Source organism: Chrysochloris asiatica, unplaced genomic scaffold (assembly GCF_000296735.1).
Source record: "Chrysochloris asiatica unplaced genomic scaffold, ChrAsi1.0 scaffold00053, whole genome shotgun sequence".
Classification (NCBI taxonomy): Eukaryota; Metazoa; Chordata; class Mammalia; order Afrosoricida; family Chrysochloridae; genus Chrysochloris; species Chrysochloris asiatica.
The window spans coordinates 14,402,699-14,426,813 of NW_006408571.1; the positions used below are offsets into that span (position 1 = coordinate 14,402,699).

The 24,115-nt window shown below is 46.5% G+C and overlaps 1 protein-coding gene across 6 annotated transcripts in view; it reads right to left on the reverse strand.

The window, feature by feature from the left end:
* The window catches only part of PAX5 (paired box 5), a 227,387-nt gene that overhangs the window by 155,023 nt on the left and 48,249 nt on the right, over positions 1-24,115 (reverse strand). For all 6 annotated transcript variants that reach the window (XM_006863118.1, XM_006863120.1, XM_006863119.1 and 3 more), the window contains one exon: positions 2,670-2,845. In XM_006863118.1, the coding sequence (XP_006863180.1) occupies positions 2,670-2,845 (176 nt within the window). The remainder of the gene's footprint in view (positions 1-2,669; positions 2,846-24,115) is intronic.

Here is a 24,115-nt window from a genome sequence, read left to right on the forward strand (position 1 = left end):
ACACTTCACTCAGGACCCTCAGAACCTTCTCCCTTGTCATTCAGGTTCTGAATCCACATCCTACAGCTCCTGGGAGACTGTGGGCAGAGCTGCTGTCTGATTCAGCCCTGAGAGTCTGGCCCCATGCCAGGCTTATGGCCAACATGCAAAAAAATATGTTGGATAATGAGCTTATGAGCCTCTGAGCAAGTGAGCGATCGACAGCTTCTGGATTTCTTTCAAATATGGTGTTCTATAGTCTCTGTCCAAACTGTTAACACACTCAGCTATTAACCGAAAAGTTAGAGGTTCAGCTCCACCCAGAGGTGCCTTGGGGAAAAAAAATCCCGACAATCTACTTCTTAAACGTTAGTCATTGAAAACCTTGTGGAGTATAGTTTTACCCTGACACAAACAAGGTCGCCTTACCTTGACGGTATTGATTTGACAGGAACTGGTACTGATATTGGTTCTGGTGTTGTCTCTGGTATCATCTTTCTGGGCTTCTGCGCTGCATAAACTATGGTTCTGATTCTGAGTTCCCACGAGCATTGTGTGAAAACGCAGAGGGGGTCTCCCAACACTGAATACCCGCATTAAGTAAATAAAGGGTTAATAGAAATGCTCTGTGGGGTTTCATTGGGCAGAGGTCAGGCTGAAGCTGGGCCCTCGATCTTCACCCATCATTTTCTGGGTGACCTCAGACAAGCCCTGTTCCCTCTCTGAGCCTCTAAAAAAAAATGAGAGAGTTGAAAGTTTGCTTCTATATTCCTTGGTTTTATGCTCTTGTCAAGAGTGAAGAGATAAATTGTCTCCCATATTCTGGGAGAAAGAGAGGTCTCATTCAAGGAAGTTGTCCTGAGTCCCTCTCCTTCTCCTGTGTCAAGATGAAATGTGGCTTCAGCACAGTGGAGAAGGGCCATTTATGATAGAGTCCTCTTCCTAAAGCCCAGCCCAGGATCCACAGAGTGTGCAATCAGCTCTCTCCAACACACATGGTCACAGGATACCTGGTGGAAGCTCCACTCACTTTTAGAAGAAAGACCAAAATCCTCACCACAGTCTACAAGAGTAGACCAACCCCCCAACATCACCCCCACTCCTCCCCTGGACCCCAACCATACTCCCTCTCTCCTCAGGGCCTGCTTACCTGCAGTTCCCTCTGCTGGTCACATTCTTCCCACCCCTATGTTCCTTCTGCCAACCCCTCAGGACTCAGCATAAATGTATTTCCCCACTGAGGCTGGTTCAGCCCTTGCTCTCTGCTCTCAGAGAAACTAAGACACCAAGTGCACCTTAATAATCTATAATCCTTGAGGTAATCATGATTCTTCTGCTTATCTGTAAGCTCCCTGAAGGCAGGTCCAAGCCTGTCTTGTTCATGATGGCTCTGTGCTTTGCACATGTTGTTGTTGTTAAGTGCTGTCGAGTCGGTTCCGACCCATAGCGACCCTGTACAGGGTTTCCGAGGCTATAAATCTTTATGGGAGCAGAAAGCCTCATCTTTCTCTCGCGGAGCAGCTGGTAGTTTCGAACTGCTGACCTTAAGGTTCGCAGCCCGATTCGTAACCACTACGCTACCAGAGCTCCTATGCTTTGCACATAAACATTCAAAAAATATATGTTAAACGAATACCTAACTTGCTAAGTAGCCTTAGGAAAGCCTCCTAGCCTCTCGGGGCCTGGCCCTCACAGGAACTGCTCAGAGACAGTCAGACTCTAACAGCATGGTAGCCGCCAAAACATTGTTCACTCCCCACTTCCTCTCAGACTCAGCTATTAGCATTTAGAGACAGCTCAAAGAGGCCAGTCCTCACCACCAGACACAAGCTAGGAAAGTGCTGGGGAAAGTTATTGCTTACAGCCTCTCTGACTCACTCACCAGAGTGAAATCCTGGTAAGTAGGAATCGTGTCTGAGTCTTCCAGGCCCAGGAGGTAACCAGTCCAGGGCCTGGCACTGAGCTGACCATCAGGTAACACTCTTCTGAATTTAATCGGGCATTTTAGGGGCCTTCTTGGATACAGACTCTCTGAGCAACCCCTCCACAGTCCCAAGCAGTGACTATTCCTTTACCCAGCATAGAACAGTACAGCTGGCCAACAAAGACTGATCTTCTTGCTTTCCTCACTGACACAAAATCCAGGAGGGAGTTTGCACAATGAGACACATTTCCATTTCCACACTCAAGTTCATCCTCGAAAAGTATGCCAGAGAGGCCTGACTAGAGGGCTGGTAGTACCACAGTCATGTTGTTCTGGCTGGGAAGACCCCAGACTACATGGTGGTTACATACTTTCACCATCATGCCAACTAACTGGACCATGACCGAAGACCACTTTAACCCCAGTAACCCAGCCGACGTTATACAACAATCATCACATTACAAAATTCCTGGGAAAGAAAACTATTTAGCAATGGCAGAGCAGCCAGACAAGTCATGCACACTCTGGCTGACCAGAGAGACAAAGACACTGAGGCAAAAGGTCACTTGAGTCCCAAACAAATCCTCCTTAGCTTGTAGGATGCTGTGACTTGCCAAGTTTGGCCAAAAAACGACACAAACCCCACCTCTAAGAAGAACCTGCTGAACTCTCTCCCACACCCTGCCAGATTGCTCTGCCTTTAAGAGAGAGACCCAGGCCTGCATTTCGATAGTAGGTGTGGCAGGCAGGGATTGACAGGGCATACCTGCTCAGGCTTGATGGGCTCCGTGGTGGTGAAGATATCCGAGTAATGCTGCCTCTCAAACACACGATCCAGCACCTCCAGCTGCTGCTGCGTGAACAGGTCTCCCCGCATCTGCTTCCGAAGGAAATCTCTGCCCGGAAGTGAGTGGCCATTCGGGACTGGAGATTCCTGAATACCTTTGATGAGCATGAGAGAGGAAGGGTGAGCGGAGCTTCACTAAGTCAACAACAGCAATCCACGTAGTAAATATTTATAGGGGACAGGTTAAATAAAGTATGGTATAAGATAAGCACTGGCCTGTTAACCATAAGGTCAGCAGTTCAAACCCACCAGCTGATCCTTGGAAACCCTATACAGGGTTGCTATGAGATGGAACCAACTTGATGGCACTTAACAACAACAACATGTGAACTTAAAATTGTGGAGTCTTGGTGTGGTGCTGTGGGTTAATGTGCTGGACTGCAAGGTTGGTTTGAACCCAAGGGTCAGCGGTTGGGTTCAAGCTCACCAGCTGCTCCTTGCTATGAGTCGAAATGGACTTGACAGCACTTAACAATAAATTCACTTAATAAAATATATTTATTAATATTCCACACTATTACCCACTGCTATCAAGTTGATTCCAACTCATAGCATCCTTAGACGACAGAGTAGACATGCTCCACAGGGTTTCCGAGGCTATAAATCTTTATGGTAGGGAGTAAACTGCCTCATCTTTTTCCCACAGAGTGGACGATGGGTTCAAATCACCAACCTTTTTATTAGCCCAATGCTAACCCACTATGCCACCAGGGCCCTCGTGGGGTATTAAACACCAAAACCACTGCCTTCGAGTCAGTTCCAACTTATAGTAACCCTGTGTAAGGTTTCCGAGATGCAGCTGGTGAGTTTGAACCATTGACCTTGCTTAGCTTACAGCACCACACCCGGACTCTGGTGGAATATTGTTGTTGTTGTTGTTGTTGTTGTTGTTATGTGCCATGGAGTCAGTTCCGACTCATAGCGACCCTGTACAGGGTTTCTGAAGCTGTAAATCTTTACAGGAGCAGAAAGCCTCATCTTTCTCACACGGAACAGCTGGTAGTTTCAAACTGCTGACCTTGAGGTTCGCAGCCCGATTCGTAGCCACTACACTACCAGAATATCAGGCAGCAGTAAAAACCAATGAGGACATCTTATGAATTGATATGGAAAGATCTTCAAGATACACTTATTATATGAAAATAAAATCACAAGACGCAGCACCATGTGTATAATATACAACCTTGTGTATTAAAAGGGAAGGCAATAAGCCTTTATGTGCATTTGTACATATGTATGAGGGAGGAGGTTCTATCAAAAAAACATACGCAGGGATGGATGGGGGTGAAAACAGGGAAACTTCATGGTATATATATCTTGTATTAATTTTCAAAAAGAAAAGAAAATCCAGGCTGCCTTGGTGGTGAGACCTGGGAGCTGGGAAGAGTTGTCCCTCTGGTCATTCCCTCTTGAATTCACTGTGGCTGCTCCGCCCAGCCAGCACCTCCACAGGCCTCTTTATTGGGGAGGGAGGTGAAGGCCTCCCTGTCACTTTGTACCATTATTTTAAGAAGGTTTGGGATATTGATGTGCCCCCTATGTATATAATCATTTACTTATTCATTAAACAAATATTGAGTGTTTGTGCTATACCAGGTAATATTTTTTAAAAAACAAAAACAACAACAAGGAACATGAGGATGACCAACACGGATAGTCCCCTCCTTTCAGTCTAGAGAGGAGAACCTACATTGCTCAAATAAATCAATGATTACAAACTGTGATGAATGCTAAGTAGAAAAAACTTACCTAGAAATACACACACATGACTATGTATTATGGGGGCACGAGGGTCAGGGAAGTCTTCCAAAAGGAAGTCATCCCTAAACTAAGAGTAAAGGATGAGGAAGCAGTAGGGAAAGAGGGTGGGGGCTAGAGAGGGCATGTCAGCAGAGGGACCTGCCCTTACAAAGGCCCTGAGACAAGAGTGAAATGAAAGGAACAGAGGGAGTGAGTGCAGAGAGACCCCTGAGACATTTGGAGAGACAGGCGGGAGTCAGGGCAGGCAGTAGTGGAGGAATGGATCTGAGCCCTACTGGAAGGGTTTAAGTCAGGTAGAGGGCCAAGCGACCCCCATCTGTCATACTACAATGCTGTTATGATGTTATAAGGTATGCCACTGGCAGTAGTTCAAATACCAGCAGGGTCACCCATGGTGGACAGGTTTCAGCAGAGCTTCCAGACTAAATATGTTAAGTGCTATCAAGTTGGTTCCAACTCATAGCAACCCTAGGTACAACACAATGAAACACCACTGGTCCTCCACCATCTTCACAACTGTTCCTATGTTTGAGCCCATGGTTGTAACCACTATGTCAGCTCTCTGGTTGAGGATCTTTCTCTTGTCCACTAGCACTCTACTTTAGCCAGGATGATGTCCTTCATCGGGGACTGGGCCCTCCAGATAGACTAGGGGAAAAAAGGCCTAGCTATCTACTTCCAAAAATTAACATATGAAAACCAGATGGGTTGCAGAATATCGTCCCAGACTTGGACTATCATCGGAAAGATTGACTGCTAGAAGAGGACCTCATGTTTGGTGAAGCAGAAGGCCAACGAGGACATAGGAGACCCTCAGTGAGATGCGATAGCACACAGTCAATGAACTCAAAGATGCTGGTGATGGTAAGGGTAGTGCAGGACCAAGAAACATTCAATTGTCTACAGATGACCATGGGTTGGAGTCACTCAACAACACACAACAAGGGTTGTTAGTGTCTGAAAAGGCAGAATTTTACCTTTTTGAGAGTTTGAAGGTGCTGCATGGGAGTCAGACTGTGGACCACAGGTAATCCAATGTGCCCACATGCAACATAAACCGTTCTTCATTGACACGCGGGCACTCATTTCCAGGGCAGACATTGCCTGTGGGTACACATGCCTCTTCTTCTAGAGTACCTTCCTTCATGCCTCTCACCACTTCTCTCCCATTTTGAGAACTCTGAGTACTTCTCACATATTATATTAGGAGTCTAGTTCCCCTGAGGCCTTCACTCCCACACTACACCATCCCTGTGGTCCAGTCAACTCTGTCACCCCTACAGAGAACAATCTGTATTACCTGTGACAAACATATTCAAGATGCATGTCTGGTCTGCAAATGCCATGCTCCCACCACCTCATCTCATCTCATTCATTCCTTCTTCCCTCAACCAACCTAAGTGATCAGGCGCTGTGCTAATGTTAGAGAGACAAGGACATGACAAAGTCAAGTCAGTTGGAGTGCTCATGGAGTTATGTCCAACTGAAGACACAAACAAGAATCTTTTCCAAAAAAATCAAACCAAATTTCAACCAAGGTAAGTACTCTGAGCAGGCAGGAAGATGACCAACCTGCCGTCACTGGTGTCACACACAGTAGGTACAGGTGCACAGTGAATCTGAGCCAAACAAATGGATTATATGCTCGGAGACAGCCCCCAAAACGAAGACAACCAAATCACCCCCTGCATGAGGGCAGGTCTGATCCTCCAGGCTTCACTCGATATAACGCCTGCAGCATTTCTCACCAGCGCGGGGAAGATGCTGCTTGCTTTAACTGGGGAATGTAGTCTAGAAGGCAGGCTGCAGAAATGCTCGGACCCATTTTATTCCAGGGAGAAAAATTTGAACTCACAATGTGGATGGTATGCTTAAATATATGGTGAGACATTGGCAAAAGTACAAAGGTATACCAGGGGCATGGTATCTTTAAATCTTTTTTTCTACTCCAAATCAAATAATATGTAATAGACCCAGTGCTGGGGTTAGTCAACCATGGCTCGCAGAATTAACATTCTGGAAGCTAGCTTCAGGGGAGCAAGGGGCAGGAAGTCCCGTCTCGGGGAGCAAAGAAATGCTGGCTTTAAATTTCAGGTTAAACCAATGTTATTCACAACCCGGCTTTGAAGCTAAAAGCTTTACACAATCGGGTCTGGTCACGCAAAGAGGGAGGAAGCAAAATAGCCTCAGATCCCCATCTGTCAAGAGAAGCCGCCTCTTGTGTGTCTTAAAAGATCATAAACCCATTGCGTTTTCTTCAGAGCACAGCAGATCCAGAGGGTTTGCATTTTTCTTGGCGGGTTCTGGTTTGTTTCTTTAGAAATCATCATGCACTTATGTCTGCAGATGCTCCCTGGGAGAACAAAACATAAAACAAGCTGGAATCTCCACAATCCCTTCTAGCATTGTGGCCTTTGGGATATAACCCCTAGCCGGAGGCTGAAGAGCCCCAGGACAGGAGGCCAAAGCTTCTGGATGAGCCTCTGGTCTTTCTCAGAATCCTGAGTCTCTATAGAGCCTCCCTCATCCTCACACTCACTGCTCAGCACGGCAGGGCCCTGTGGGGAAAGGGTTGGGAGCCAGAAGGCCTGGGTTCTAGCCCCAGCTCTGCTCTTACTTGCTGTGTGAGGCCAGGCAACCTCTTAGGGCCTCAGAAGCCCTGTCAATCAACTATGGAGGTGGGATCGGTTGTCTCTAACCCTTTCCTCTTCCAAAATACCCATCCTCGAGTTGGTCAATGAAATAGTATTGAATAAGTATTAACTTATTTTCCCATCTTCTTTTTTTATTCAGTTTAAAGGGGATCCCCTCAATTCAGATTCCCCAACCCAGCCCCAGGGATCCCATTCTTATCACCAGTGCTTGGCTTGGAAATAAGCACGTGAGACAAGCGTAACAGAAGGAGAACGTCACACACGGGAAGAAAGGGTCCTTTTTCTTCACTAGGGTAAAAAGTATGGAAACAACTCCCAGATCCTATTACTGCTTTTATGGACTATGACACCACCCCCTCCCAATCTGAGTCCTCTCCAGATCTGCTCTTCTAGGTTCCATGGTAACTGACATCCCTGCCAGTTTGCTACTTCCAACACCAGGACTCTGGCACCCACCATATCCCCAGAGTTGCCTCTCCCAGTGAGGACCCGGCAATAGAGCCAGATCCTTGCAGAGTCCACAGCTAAGGTGGTTTGGAAGATTGAACTGGTATGATGTGGGACATTTCCAGCTGGGGTCAAGTGAACCCAGGGAAGTTGAGGTTGGTCTCCTCAGATAGTTGGAGGGACTAATTCTAAAAGCAGTGTCAAAGGCAGAAATTTAGACCACACAAATTTGCAACTTGAAAATATTGTCCCAACTGCAAGAGACACTTGCTGAGGGCAGTAAGATTCCAGAAGTTCTCCATAGGAGAGTATAGATTATAAAGGTGGGTGGCAGGGGATTATCCCTAGGGCTATCTCTATCAGCCAAATGTTCCGCCTAAGATCTAGAGCGTATCATCATTTGTCCCTATCAAAGAAAGAAGAGGTGCTACAGAGATGAAGGAGACACAAGGTCCTCCAGGCCACCCTGGCCTCACCCTGGATCAAGTGCTGCTCAATTCCAGTGTGGTATAGTGAGTTATCTAATGTCTCTTCAAGTCAGAGTCTGTAACTTCCACCAAACAGCATTTCTGCTCTACTGGGTCTAGGCAAAAGAAGGTTGGAGAAGAAACTAATTCAGCTATGGATGTTAGCCGAGTTCACTGTAATTGTAAAAGCTTGAAACTCTAGCATGAGTATAAAATGAACCATCTCAGAAGCACTACCATCTCACTACCATCAAAGAAAATCCAGGAGGGCAGCGTGTCCTGTGGTAGCTGAGATCCCTGCATAGTGAACCTTCCACCCAGGGACAGAAAGCTGCGATACCAGAGAAATGGCAGAGAAGCAGCAGCAGCAGAACCAAAAACCAGAGCACAAAGTAGAGCAGTGGGCTTCCCAGGCCACGGAGCAAGTAAAGCTGAGTGACTTTGGGCAGGAAGCTTGCTTGTAGAGTGAAGTGCCTTTAGGCACTTGAGTGGAGGAGCTAGGGTTGCTGTCCCACAGAGCTACAGCCCAGTGCCTTTAAGCTGAGACTTATGGTGGAATATGTGTTCTGTGGGCATTTACCAGCAGCTGACTGGAACAACTGTGCCCTGAGCATTTTCAAATCCTGTATTATAACCTGTTAACTTCCCTAATAAACCCCCTAACCGTGACTATGTTGTCTAAGTTCTGCGTGGCCATTGCAATGGATAATCGAACTCAGTTGAATAGAGGGGGCTGTGGGAGGAGTGATTGACACTTCATATTTGGCAGCTGGTCACTGTCCCACGTTATGTCCACATCCTTTAACTTGTTTGAGCCTCAGAACATCTGTGCAAGGTCTGTGTTCTCTTTCTGTTTCATAGATGAAGAAATCGAGGCTCAGAGAGCATGAGCAATGTATCCAAGATCACTCAGCTCATCTATGGTGAAGTCAGAATTTGTACCTAAGTCTCTCATCTGTAGATCTAGGGTTCTTTCCACTTCCCTTTACTCTTCATTCACATCAGCTATTAAGACTAAAGTCCCACGTTTCCTCCTGTGCACACTGAGAGCATCGATGGTGCAAGTCAACCCACGGGGCTATTGTGAGAATTAAATGAGATAATCCCTGTGACCACTTTAGCGCAGCACCTGGTACAAAGTCATTGTTGAAAGCATGTTAGCTGCAGTCATCATTTGCTTTATGAAAACCCTTCCAAGGCTCCCCTTGGACAAAGCCAAAAACTTTCGGCCCACCCTGATCTACCTCAGCACTTCTGCTTGTCATTCCTCAGAGTCCTTCACTACCACTCCCAAGGCCGCCATCCGTTCTGTCCCCTCCACTGGCACACTCTTCAGTCCCTGCTCATCAAGACTCAGCTGAAAGGCCATCTCCTCTCTGAAGCTGCCTCTAAGTCCAAAGGCGGAATTCACTATCCTTCCTTCTGTGTGCCCTCAACAAGCTGCACCAGCTACCACTGTGGCCTGGACCTTACTCCTCACAAGCATTTCCTCTAAGTCATTAATACTCTTGGAATGCCCCATGTTATAGCTGAGGAAACGGGAACAGAGAGATGAAGTAACTTGCTCAAGGTCACACAGCACATGCATGGCAGGGTACTTGCACACTTCTTACCACACTTAGAGCACTGTGATGATGGTGGTGCCACACACCAGTGGTGTCTGGCCATGCTTAACTTGGATAGATCCAGGTTCAAATCTCCATTCTGTCTCTTACAAGCCTATGATAATTAGCAAACTCTCCATAATCTTCAATATTCTCATCTGTTAAATGGAATAATAATGATATCTGCTAAGAGTGTGAGCTCTCTGAGTGCAGAGCCTGAGTCTGGCTTATCTCAAACATAGGAGATGGTCATGGACGTTGGACTGAATGAGTGGGTTGGGAAGACTTGAGGGGATGCAGAACTGAATGGTTGCAGGGAACTCAACAAAGGGACAGCCTCTGGCATCATCAGAGAGCTCGGGAAAAGATCATCTGGGAGTAGCCTTCATTGTATCAGAGACCCCAAAGGAGGAATGAAGTGAAACAACTGAAGGCTTATGTTCCACCTACTTCTAAGAAAGATTTGAAGCAATTCATAAAATTTGTAACTCGAGAGGCTGATAAACTACCAAAACTCCATTGAGTTCTAAGCTTTTGGGGGGCACACCAAAAGAAACACTTAGCAAGTTATGTATTACTCATTTCAACAACAAAAATGCCACTCATTCTTCAACTGAAAATCATTCATGGAACTTCTATTTGATGCATCTTGGTGGCATTTGGGGGTGCTTAGGGGACCCAGAGATGACTAACAAAAGGGAGGGGGTCCTGGAGGGATGGCCATCTGAGTTGGGCCTGGGCGAATAGGGACAAGAGGCACCATTGGATGGGACTCCACGCACCAGCACCAGCGTTCAGTTGGCAAACACTTTCAGAGCATCAATTAGGAGCCAGGGCCAAGTCGAGGATGGAGGTGGCAAGACTGGAAATGTCGCATGGCAGCCCAGAACCAAAATCAATGTTCTGGATGATTTTTCAAATCCCATTCTAAACTAGGACTGCAGATTGATAAAAATCAAAATGGCATGGAGGAAAATTTCATTGGAGCTGCCATTATTCAGCTATTAGTTTCACTCAATCTTTCTTCTCAGAAAGGGAAAATGCGAAATTATAAAATTGCCAACCAGGTTAGACCAGAATGAATCTGATTATGCCATGTGTTACCAATGAGTCATAGGCTGCCAGCGAGGGGAAGACCAGAGGGACCTACTGGTGCCACACTCAGAGATGGCAAAGGTGTGTCCAAGAAGCAAGAGTAGTAGATCCAAGGTCAAGCTGGGACTAGGATGACATAAGGATATCAATTCTTGCTCCAAGCCTCACTGATCCATGCATTCGCTGGACAAAGTGCGCTCAACACTCGCTGTTGGGTGTCTGGCCCTGCACCTGGCACCAGAGCTAGAAAGGAATTAAGTCCTAGCCTCTGTGCTTGAGTGGAGGATGAGGACAAGTGAAACGTGGCAATGCTGTCAAATAAATGCGGAGGGCTCAGTGGACATCACCAAACTTACACAGAGCTGACTCTGTGCCAGGCACTGTTCTAAGCACCTCTCCTAGTTAGTCCTCACACAACCCTATGATGTCAAGTTTGTTATTGTCCCCTCCCATTTTACAGAGCTCCTGGTGTGGTGCTGTGGGATAAGCACTGGACTGCAAACCACAAGGTCAGAGGTTCAAACCCACCAGCTGCTCCTCAGAAACCCTATACACGGTCACTATGAGTCTAAACCAACTCCACAGCACTTAACAACAACCACCCATTTTACAGATGAAGAAACTGAGGTTCAAGGAGGTTAAATAACTTGCCCAAGTTCACAGGGCTAAGAAGTGGAGGCGCTGAGCCCTAAACCCAAGTAACCTGGCTCCAGAATTTGCTCCTGACCCTACACTAAATCACTCCACTTGATCTCGACCACACTGGCAGTGGTGGGGAGGATATGAACTGGAAAATTCACCTAGAAGCATTGAAGCCTGGGTCTTAAAGGGAGTCCTGGTGTAGTGCTGCAGGATAATGCACTGGATTGCAAGGTCACTTTGAACCACAGGGTTGGTGGTTCAAACATACCAGTCGCTCCTCCGAAACCCTACATAGGGTCGTTATGAGTCAGAACCAATTCAACAGCACTTAACAACAACAACATTGCACTGTGGGTTAATGTGCTGGACTGTAAGGTCAGTTTGAACTGCAAGGTCAGTGACTCAAGCTCACCAGCCGCTCCTCAGAAACCTCTACAACACTTAACAACAACAACATTGCACCGTGGGTTAATGCGCTGGATCATAAGGTCAGTTTGAACTGCAAGGTTGGCGACTCAAGCTCACCAGCCGCTCCTCGGAAACCTCGACGGCATTTAACAACAACATTAACCTAAAGGTTGGCTTGGACCTACCCAGCAGTGCTATGGAAGAAAGGCCTGATGAACTGCTGCTGTAAAGATTACAACCCAAAGAACCCTGTTGCTCCAGTTCTACTCAGTAACACATGGAGTCTCCATGAGTTGGAAAATCTAGACAGCAATGAGCTGGGAAGGAGTTAGCCAAAGAAAGGGATAGGGAAGAGGAACTGTATTCCAACTAGAAGGAAAAGCATCTCCAAAGGTCTGAATGCATGAGAAAGTGTGGTGCATGGGGACTGGCGTGAGAATGACTAGCAGGAAGAAATAGGGATGAGGGGCAAAGTGTAGCAAGGCTCTTCCATCTGTGTCTAGCTAATGCTCAGTACCATTTTCCAGAGCCTAACATATACTATGCTGTACAAACTGTGTAAACACATTATTGAAGCTCTCATGGTATTGGTATGAAGAGACAGAATTTCTTTGTGTTTCAATGAATCAAGACGACCTCAAAGAACAGGCAGGTAAGAAGTAATACTTTGTTCATTGCCACAGGCCAAGTCTGTCCTCTCTAATCCATACTGTCCAAGTCTAGTACCTTGTACAGTGATGACTAATTATTCTACCTTACATAGAGATATGCACACTAATTAGGAAGCATGCTAACCACTATAGTAAAAATATTCCAAAGCAAATGAAATATTACTAGGAGCAAAAGGGTGATTTGTTTCTGCGAATTGTGCTTTTAAATGAGATCAAAGAATGCTAAAGGCTGTGTTTTAATTATACCTACAAGGGCTTCCCATGCCTGCATTCCTTTCCTTAGCTTCCAAGCACATAGCAGTCTGCCCCCATCCCCCACCTCACAGTAATAAATAAATAAAAGGGTTTAAAAATCACATTTACTCTGATATCTTTGCATTGCCCCCATTTGGGTTTTTGAATTACTGTCTTTATTTTTTTTTCCCAAGGACAATATAACTAAAAAGAAGGTTCATATTTTGAAGTGTATCTATCTGATCATTGCACAAATGTTTTCAGGAGAAATCACTATATTTCTCCCAGATGGGTATGGGTTTTGTCATAGATCAAAGTGAGAGGGAGGAAAAAAAGATAAATCATCAGAGATCCAAAAATACTTTTCATTTGGAGACGATATCAGGCCATTTCGATGAGGCTGATGAAGTCTCTGTTCTGTCTCCATTACCAGCAGCAGGCAGCCCCAGCCAGGAGCCAACTACTGAGATTATATTCCCCATATGATGGTCCCCGATATATATATATATATATATGATCTTCAACCTCTATTGATTGACCAATTTCACAAGCAAAGACTGGTGAAATGAAGCTGAAATGAACATCATGCTTTAACTCATTGAACCTATCAGGCCTGAGTTAATCTCACTGTCCACTGTCTGTGATAGAATTCAATTGATCAATCATGTTTCGGTGATAGTACCATTTCACTGGCTTATTGCTTCTTCATTTCAGAGCTTGACCTGTTAGATATACTCGAACTGGCTCGACTCCTCTTGGATACACAGAGATCAGCCTCTGTCTGCCAACGGGTGTCATCTCCTGTCCCCGTTGAAAAGAACTTGAGAGGTTTTTGTGGATATCGCTGTGTGTTTTTCCACCAAGCACACTAACATCATTGGCGGATTTGTGATGGTGCGGAATAGGTAAGCACAAGTCACAAGAAGTGTTCTTCATTCTGCATAGAAGAACCATCATCATTTCTCCTTTTACATAGTGAAATTGACTTGTTTGGGCTCTGACCTAGAAAAGACACTTCTTGTATTATCCTAGCAAGTATGTGTATCTAGACAGGGTAAGGCACATCTGACAATCATCATAATAAAAACAACAGGGTAAGACAGTTGAAATGATAATAATAATAACAACAACAACAACAACATCACACAGATATATTCCCACTGACCTTTCACCTTCCACAGTTCATCTGATTCTGATAACCTCAGGAGGTTGTTGGCGTTAGTGCCGTTGAGTTGGTTCTGACTCATAGAGAATGTTGTATAGGGATTCTGAGGAGTGGCTAGTAAGTTTGAACCACATAGGCAACCGATTTTCATTCCCATTTTACAGGTGAGAATGGACTCTGTCAGGCAGAAATGGCTTACCCAAGACCACACTGCAGAGTAGACAAGATGAGGTTAAGAACCCAGGTACCACAGAATTGGTCAAGTTGCTTTGTCTCTGACTGCATGGATGAAAGAGTCCTGCTGTGGCACTGTAGGATAAGTACTAGACTGCTAACCACAGGTTGGCAGCTCAAATCCACCAGCCGCTCTTCAGAAACCCTATATATGAGTCACACCCAACTCCCAGCACTAAAAAACAACTATATGAAAGAAATACCCTCAAAACTCAATTCAGAGAATTTTAGAGCTTAGGATGCATGCCAAGATCATCTACAGCTTCTTCTGCAGCTTGGATACTGATGCCCAGATGCAATCAATAGCTGTTCAAAGTCACTGAGGCACTCAGCAGCCCAGTAGGCACTCAAACCTGGATCAGAGGTCCTCTGCCCAGGGTGCTATGCCCTCTCTTAAGGCATCCTTATTTTATGCTGAACCAATGAGCTCCTGTCTACAGGGAGAACTTTGCTTTCCATTGTCAGTAGGGCCCAACCTGATATTATGGTTCCTTCATGGCATTTAATTTAATTCTCCAACCCTGAGCCAAGACACTGTGCTTTAGGAAATCCTGGGGAAAGGGTCTTGGCCCATCTAGCTGCCTAGAGGAGCTGACATTGGGCCACAAGGTGAGTGTGGTATGTGGGTCTCTGGAGAAGATCAGGGCAATGACAGTGTGCAACGACACAAGCTTTGCATCTGTTTGGAGCTGGCCCAGTCTGCAACACGAATGGATTTTCTTGCTGCGGGGAGCTGGGGAGTAGCAATAAAGAAAGCAGGAGCCTGAGGGTGGTACTGTTGAGCCCAGACACAGGGCTGGCTGCTAGGAGTTGATTGGGGGTGAAGGTGTGGCTTCTGGGCACCATGCTGCCTACCTGACCCACAAAATGACCGTCCATCTTCCAGCAATCCCAATCCTCACATCCCAGCTCCTGTTTCAAATAGTTGGCCTCGTATCTGCTCATACCGGAATTATTCAAAATTCATTCCAAGCACAGATGGGTTGAGTTGGGGGCCCAGGGCTTGATCTAGCCATAATTTGGAGACCCCATTGAAGGTGGATGAGACAGAGGCCCAAGGGCCAGATGAGGGCCTCTATCCAGGGGAAAGTTGATGGCCATAGCTACACAGAGGAGGGGGCAGATTTACTGGGGTGGAGAGTGAGCAACGAGTCCAGAGCACAGTGTTAAAGTTCCTGTTTGAGGCTCTGGGCTGCCACCCACTGCTACCTCATCTCACTCAAAAGCTTTCTATCTATCATGGCTTACAATTTCTTACTGGATCTGAGCCTCCTCCACCCCGTGTTTCTGACTTCACCTCCTCTTGCTTCCTTTCACTTATTCTGTTTCAGCCACACTGGCTTCCTGACTGTTCCTCAAACAAATGAAGCACACCCTGGCCTCAGGGCCTTTGCACTTGCTTCTGCTTCTCTCTGACACATTCTCCCCCAGGTATCTGTTTGGCTCATTCCTCCCTCCCTTAAAGAGTCTCTGTTCAAATGTCATCACATCATTATGACCACCTTCCCCAAAGTAGCATATGTCCCACCCTACCTCCTGCTTCACTCTGTCTTTACCTAATTTGTTATTCACTAGAGCAGTAAAAGCATATTGTATATCTTTTTTATTTATTTACGCTCCCTCATTATAATGACACATGTGAGGCCAGGGATTTTTATCTGTTTTGATCATTGCTATGTTCCTGGTAACTAGAAAAGTGCCTACCACTTAACAGGAACACCGTAAATTTTGTGGTGTGAATGGATGGGATTGGCTAAATGGACTTACCTCTGTTGATGAAAATCATCAGAAGGTAGGCATCTCATGGAAAATGAGGGGGGGAAAATGAGTATAAAACAACAACAAAGGGAATGGAAATAAATGCTGTTGAATGATGATGCATGGAGGGGATTATAATCATTGCAATGAAACAAAATATGATAGGATGAATGTAAAGCTGATGTTCTCCCATGTAAGCTATTATTCGATTCACAATAAAAACTTTAAAAAAATAAAATAAAGATCCTTAGCCCAGGGGGTGGGGATGGGGGGAGCAGGGAATGAGTATAAAGGAGTCCACTGCTTCTTAGTGAACTTCCTGGGAAGAGTGGACACTCCCTCCCTAGGGGCATCTGATGCTCCCCTTCTATGTCTGGTCTGAGGTCAGAAGGCAGACCTTCTTAAGGCTTGATCTACTACTGAGGTTACAGTGTCGACCACTGAGTCAGGAACTGGTAACCAAAGGAATGGCTGCTGTGGGGCACAGCGTATGTACAAGCTCTGGTGCTGCCACTTGCCAGCTATGTGACCGGACACTTCCCTCATCTCACTGGTGCATGGAGTCAATGAATTGTGCCATACCTACAGAGCGGGGTCAGGGCAAGTAAGCCAGTGAATCCCACACTCGATAGCTCTGCCTGCTCAAGCAAGCCTCTCTGTCAGCAGATGAGGACAGGGAGTGTGGACAGGAGAAAGGAAGCCATTTGTTTTAGGGGAAAAAAAGACAAGATGTGTACAGAAAGGGGCACCTGCCTTGGTTCAAGCACTTATTCATCTTTTGCTGATGCTCTGACTCTAAGCACAGCCATGGAAGGAATTCAACCTCGGCCTTCGGAGAGCCCATTCTCTGACAGGAGAGGGAATTATGGTTCAGAGGAAGTATCCTGAACTCTAAGTGATCCCCAAACAGCAGGCAATGGAAACTCAGAGACAGAGAGAACCTGTTGAGGAGAGCTGGGGGATCAACTAAGGCTTTCTGAAGGAGGTGGCATTTGAGCCAGGATTTGGATGTATGGGCATGAGGAAGGAGACAGAAGGTATACCAGACAGAAATGAAATGTGGATGAGGCTATGTTCACCAACTAAGGTCTCCTGGGAATTTGGCGCCCATGGAGTAGAGTCATGTAGCTTTCATAGAACCAGCCACAAACCAGAGCCAGGCTTCTGTGCCTTTCCAGCTCCAGGTCTTTCACACAACAAGTGCATAATATATACAGGGTTTCCCTGTTATCAGAGTCACAGAACTTCCCAAATAAGGACCTGACAGAGACCCATCTGGTCCAGTGCTTCCTACCCTGAGAGGTCATTTTGGAAATTGGTTACTATTGTTACTGGGAAGGAGTTAAGGCATTTGGTAGATGGACCAGGGATGCTCTTCATCACAGTCCCAACATGGTGACATGACATCTTTGAAATGACCCACCAGATTTTCAGGTTGGTGGAAACTCTCTTGACACATGGCCCTAAGTTTATTTTGCTGTTTTAATTTAGACTGGCTTTCCTAGGAATATGACTACCATGTAAATGGAGGAAGCGTTAGGCTTTGCTTTGGTTAGAATCTTATCAAGACAAGCTCACCATTTCAGAAAATCAGTTTGCTAATGGCAACACTACCAGAGATATTTGTATTGCCAGAAAACAGAGCTGCCCACACTAACAGCTGCTGAATTCATGGTGATTCTATACATAAGTATAAGTAACTGACTACTTTATTATGTCTTCTGGTGTAGTCATGCCTAAGCATTTATATGATGAAATAAAGTGTTTTACTATGATTTTACTTTAGTTTCCATTTTTGTTACAGTGGGAGCATTGTATCGATTTTTTTCCTCATTTTTATGTGTACGTAAACAATATTTTCCTAATATTCTATTTTAGGATAGCAAAAGAAACACTTAAAAAATTGTTTTAAAAGGGGGATGTTGGGTTAAAAAGACACAAGTTATTTCCAAGGGCCCCTCTAGTTCTGCCATGCTGGGACAACCTTCCTATTCAGTCTTTCTGAAAAGGGGACAGCTCCAGGAAGAGAGATGGTTCTTTGTCAGGCCCCACTTGAGGGACAGAAAACAGGAAACTAAAATAAATGTTACCTCTTGAACCATGAATAGTGAGAGCGTGTTCCTAAAAGACAAGGCCTGGATCTCCCTTCATTTATATAAAAACCATTCCCCAAATCCAATAATGCAGTGAGGTCTGAGCCAAGAAGGGACACTCAAGTTCCACAGTAGCTTATCTTTCCTGGGGGACCCTTCTCTCAGCTATCTGTACCAAGGTAGAGAGGAAAAGCATCTTGCAAATCATGGCTCTGCTGTCCAGCACATATGCAGAATGTGTTCTGGAGCTCCAAAAGCAGGGCTGGTGAGGCCAAGACTCTGGTGAGGTATAGGAGGAGGGGAGGGGGTAGCCAGGGAGCTTGTGTCTCACTTCTGCCACCTGCAGAGTACTTAAGGGCTCAGGCTCTGAATTGATTCCCAACCTTGCAACTTACTAGCTGTGCTACTTAACGTCATTGTTGTTGTTAAGCGCCACCCAGTCAGTTCCAACTCACAGCAATCCTGTATACCAACCCTGCAGTTCAAACTGACTTGCAGTCCAGTGCTTATCCTACAGCAACATACCAGGACTCCTTTTAACCTCTACATGCCTTACTTTTTCCATCTGCAAAAGGGTTATAGTAATACTATTTACTCTTCTTGAAGCTGATATGAGCACAGTGCATGTGAGCTGCTTAGTAAACATCAGCTGTGTGCCTCATAGAGCTGAGGAAGGAAGGCATTTTCCCCCATTGGAAACATTATAAGACTAGGAAACACTGGACTTGGAATGGAGACCTCAGTCCTGACTTTAGCTCCCATGCAGACCATTCACACTCAACTGACCCTTGTTGTTGTTGTTGTTGTTAAGTGCTATCCAACTCATAGAGACCCTATATAAGGTTTCCAAGGAGCAACTGGTGAGCTTTGGTGGTGGTGGTTGTAATGCGCTGTGGAGTCGGTTCCGACTCATAGTGACCCTGTCTGTACAGGGTTTCCGAGGCTGTAAATCTTTACAGGAACAGAAAGCCTCGTCTTTCTCCCGTGGAGCAGCTGGTAGTTTTGAACTGCTGACCTTAAGTTTTACAACCTGATTCGTAACCACTACACTACCAGAGCTCCTTCTGGTGAGCTTTAGAAACTAGCAATTCCAGCTCTCCCATTCTACAGATGAGAGCACTGAGGCTCAAAAGGGGAAGAAAATGGACACAGTTCTCACAGTGAACTAATATCAGATTCCCATAGACCCCCTTCCACAACATCATCCTGCTTCTTAAACACACTAAGCATCCGTTTGTACATTTGTGAGTAGGAGTGAACATCACAGGGTGGCACTAGGAATTGCTGAATGCAATGATCAAGAGGGAGCTCTCAGTAAACTTTTTTCCAAGCATTTGCCCACTCAAGGAATTTCAGCCATTGTTTAGGACACAGCAGGTGCCTGGTTCATATTTACCACCTGCATTGCCTTATCCTCTCAGCCGCTCACTAGGCACAGCATTCCCTGAGGACCAGGCCTAACACATAGTTCCTACACACACACTACCATGGAGTGGATTCGGACTCAAAGCTTTCCAAAGCTGAAAATCTTTACAGGAGCAGATAGCCTCCTTCTCCTGAGGAATGGTTAGTGGGCTCGAACTACCGACCTTACTGTTAGCAGTCTATGCTTATTCTACAGTGCCACCAGGGATCCTTAACACATGGTTGGTACTTAGTAAATACTTAGCATGCCTGGAAATAGAGCTGGGGATGGAGTGTGGGGGAGGAAAAGGGAATTTTTTGGCAATGAGTAAGAAAGCAAAAGATTGCAACGTGGGGGGGGGGGATTGAGATGCACCCACTCTCTCACCTCCTCATTCCACACTTGTTTCCCAGCCTGCTGTGCCAGGCCCGAGGCTGAGCGCTGCAGGTAAATGGAACCTACGAGCCTAATAGGGGAGGCAATAGGAGGCACCCAGGCAGTCACTGTGGGATGGACAGTCAGAGGCTGCGGATACTCAGAGGTACAGGTCTCTGTGGTGGCAGATGCCATGTCTCAAAGCATGAGGATGCAGACGCAGGATGCAGATGAAAGGAAGGTCATATCGCCAAGGTGTTGAGTACAGAGACAAAGTGTCACCACGCATGAGTTTTTTTAGGTTGTACTCAAGAGGACAAAAGCAGGCTGCTTTTAGCACTGAACTCGCCAAGCCATCGCACCGGAAGAAGGAATGCCTTTGTGCCCTTTTCTAATTTCCCATTGGTGCAAGAGACAAAAAGTTCACCACGTCAGGGCATCACCCAGACAGCCCAGACCCGCCCAGGCCGGGAGACACAGGAAGAAAAGGTTTGCCAGTCCAACAAGCAAGCAAGGAATTTAATGAACCCCGAACCCCAGTTTTTCCCTGTGGTTCAAGAAAAGAGGGGTGTCCCTAACCATTCCAGCCGCTCGGCCAAGGCGGCCTGGCAGCCGGCCTCTCCTCCGCAGGCTCGGCTCCGGACGCACTGTCTGCCTCGCCCCCCGCACGGCGCCCCCCGGCCTCAGCGCGCATCATCTGCTCCGCTGCCCAGCTCCCGGCTGCTGCGCGCCCGCGCTCCCCGGGGCCCCGGAAAGCTGGCATCCGTTGTTACCATAACAAACTCAATTGTTCGCAGCAGGGCCCCGGCAAATAAAGTCATTCATTACGGGCCTCTCCCGGCCGCCTTGGGCTGCGCGGCAATCAGCGGGCCGCTGGCTGCCCCCTCGCGGGCCGAGACACGCGCCATCGCCATTACCTGCCGGGGCCTGGCCCGCGGCGCCGCGGCCTCCACGCTGCGCCCGGCGGCCGGTCGGCGGCCGCGCCGGCGGGGGGAAGCCCGGCTGGCGATTAGTTTTATCTCAGAACGTCAATTGACTTATACTGATTGGCTTCCTGCCGCCAAACGTCAATTAAATTGCAAATGCTTGGCAGAGGCCCGGCGCGGGCGGGCGGCCTCCTTCCAGAGGACGCTGCGCTCCCTTCTTTTTGCGCCATGTTCTGACGCGCTTTCATTTATTTCTCCTTCCACATCGCACGGAAAAATCCAGACGCTCTCCCGGACGATGTTTGCAGGCTGTTTCAGGCTGAGGGGGCGCCTCAGGAGAAGAGATTCCGGGGTCTGTTGGGCGGGAGCGAAGCCCGTGGAGGCGTTCAGAGGAGCCAGGGTCCCGAGAAGGGATTGACTTCTCCCCAGTGCTCTCTGCCTCTTTTGAGGGACTTTATTCGCAAATGGGCCCAACGAAATCCCTGGAAATTCCTCAAAGATCTTGGGACGTGACTCACATGTGACCTTGAGAAATCCCTTCCCTCTAGAGCTACACTCCCAAGGAGGAGCTGGAAGGGGGGTGGAATTCTGTCCACTCTGCGCCTTGAGCCTGTCTACCATTCTCTAGCCTTCACCTGGCGCTGACTCTATGCAAGTCATTCATTCTATGTGCGTGGTCTAATCGCAAAAACCCTCCGAAGCAGATACTGTCATTGCCCATCTGAGAGAAAATGAAGCTCAGGATGCTAAGCAAAGGGTCCCAGATCTGCCAACTAACAAGGGGTGCGACTGGGCTTCAGACTGGGCAGCTTGACTTCAGAAACGTGTGCCTCCTGAATGTCTGTGTTGTACTCACAGAAGAAAACACTGTGGAAAAATAAGAAAGGGAAACAGAAAAGGCGCTGACCTAGGCGCCTGGGAAGAGCTCAGCGCGCCAGGTCTGTTACGTCTGTTTGCGCAACAGTCACAGTAATTGTATGACCTAGTATTATGGTCCCCATTGGACAAAGGAGACAAGTGGCCCTTGGAGAAGTCAAAGGATCCTTCCATGTATGTAAGCAGGTATGTGAGATGGCCTACAATGACACTCTTAGGCGTACACAGTGCTTTACAGTTTACAGAGCACTTTCCCACACATTGCTTCTCACTTCATTTGCAAAAGACTTTGAGGAAGGTATTGTGCTCTCCCTCTTGCCAATAATAAAGGGTTGGACTGCTGATGGAAAGGTCAGCCGTTTGAACCCACCGACCACCCTGACGGAGAAAGATGAAGCCGTCAGTTTCCATATAGATTTACAGCCTCAGAAACTCTAAGGAAGAGTTCTAATCTCTTAGAATCTACTTGGTAGCAATGGGTTTAGGGGGGGTTGCCAATAAGAAAAATGAGGCCCTGAGTGGTGAAGTAGGTTGCCCAAGATCACCCTAGTCTGGCGTGCAAAACCAGAATTTATACCCAGGGGCTGTGTGACTCTAAATCCAATGCTCCAAGCCTTTCCCTGGCCTTGAAACAAGAATGGCCCAGGCACAGACTCTGTTCTTGCCTCCTCCCCCATTTGGTTGGAAGGGAAGTATAAGTCATACAAGGGAAGATGGAAAATGCTGAGGGCTATGGGGAAGAGCAGGAACGGATATGGGGACTGCCAGGAGATAAAGTATTTGCCAAAAAAAAAGGTTTTCGTTTTCTACCCCATTGTTTCCCATAAACCGTCCTCTTTGCCGCTTCTATCTGCCTCCTTAAAGTTGTCTGGGGAGAGAGAGTCTGCCGGTTCTTAACTGATAAAATGTGCCTGCATTTAATAGATACAAACCTGACTGATGGTTCTTTTCAGAAAAAAGATGTTCACAGAACAAAAGTACCATTCAAAAGTGCTCCATGCGTTTGTGTCTCAGTTAGAAAGGAAAGGAAGAGAGAAAAGATGGAGGTGGGGGGAGAGTGGCAGCAGGGAGGGGAGAAGAGGAAGGACAGGGAACTGGAAGGGTTGGTTGTCCAGGCTCAGTACATCCAAATCAAGGTCCAGAGAAGCCAGGATCTGACTGAGATCACACAGCAAGGTAGTGGCTGAACTGAGAGACAAAGAGCCCAGGCCTTCCCACCCTCATATCAAGCTCATTGGGCTTCCCCAAGCTGCCTCAGCTACAACTGGAATCATTTGAATTTCTGAAACATGGTGCTAAAATTCTGCCAGTGTAAATAAACTCTGGTGGATACTTCTTTCTTTTTCATCTAACTCTAGTCTGAAAAATCCTGTCATTAGACTTAGCAATATAAATAAAATAACCATTAGAAAAGAGAGAAAAAGAAAATAGGTCTAGGAATTTAGAAGGTTCTCAACAAAGTCTTCTTGTGGGATCTAGACTTGAGGCAAAAACTCAATGCTGATAACAGAAGAAACTCTTGTTAGGTGTTATTTCAACTCAGTAAGACAGCCCCAGAGGATTCTCCTGGCTGCAGTCTTTACCAGAGCAGATCATCAGATCTTTCTTCTCCAGAGCCACTGGACGAGTTCAGATCACAACCCTTGTAGTTAGCAGTTGAGCGCTTAACTGTTGTACCACCAGGGATCCTTTAACAAAAGTTATAATACATGTAGCTTATACTTTTGAAAATTGTTATATGTCAGTGCTAGTCAAAAGATTACAGTTACCATTATTTAGTTACCAGGAAAAAGACAAATTCGTGTCTCCTTGTGACAAATAAGGAAGCTGAAGTTCAAAGAAGTTAAGGCTTTTGTTCAAGTTCAGACAGCTAGTAAGTGGAAGGGGCAAGAATTGAACCCTGGTCTGCTGCTGCACTACACTGTTGTGGATTAAAATCCTCATGTGATTGGTCAACTGCCTTGAAGCTGACCAACATGAAGAAGGTATGACAGGACAGTGCACGGCAGTGCTGGGTGAAGCCTCAAAAGTGGGGTGCCTGAGTAATAGATTCTGAGCCACGGTCCCTCTGAGCTCAGTCTGGCAGAGCCATCAAGACAAGCAGACTGAAAAGAAACTGGAATTGGAGCCCCAGGTCTGAGTGAGTTGAGGATAGGCCCACACCGTCATTTATGTCTAATGCCATCCCCTCTGAGAAGCAGACTCCAGCATCAAGAAGCCAAAGGTCTGGGTGCCATCATTCCACCACTATTGAGTTGTGTGACCTTGGGCAATTTTCTGGGTCTTTCTGAACTCCTATACAATTGAGTAGTTGCAAGGATTAAATTAGTTCATTTAAAACATGAATGGTAAACAGTAATTTGACTTTGGGGTCAGATTGCATTTTCTGTTTGAAGTCATCATTTGTATACACCTGGAGCAAAATATGCTCAGGTAAGGCAGGCAGAAAAAGGCCACAGACACCAGCATGTGTATGTGTGCGTGTGTGTGTGTGTGTGTGTGTGTGTGTGTGTGGTGTGTGTGTGTTAAGACTACGGGGAAGCTTCCTCC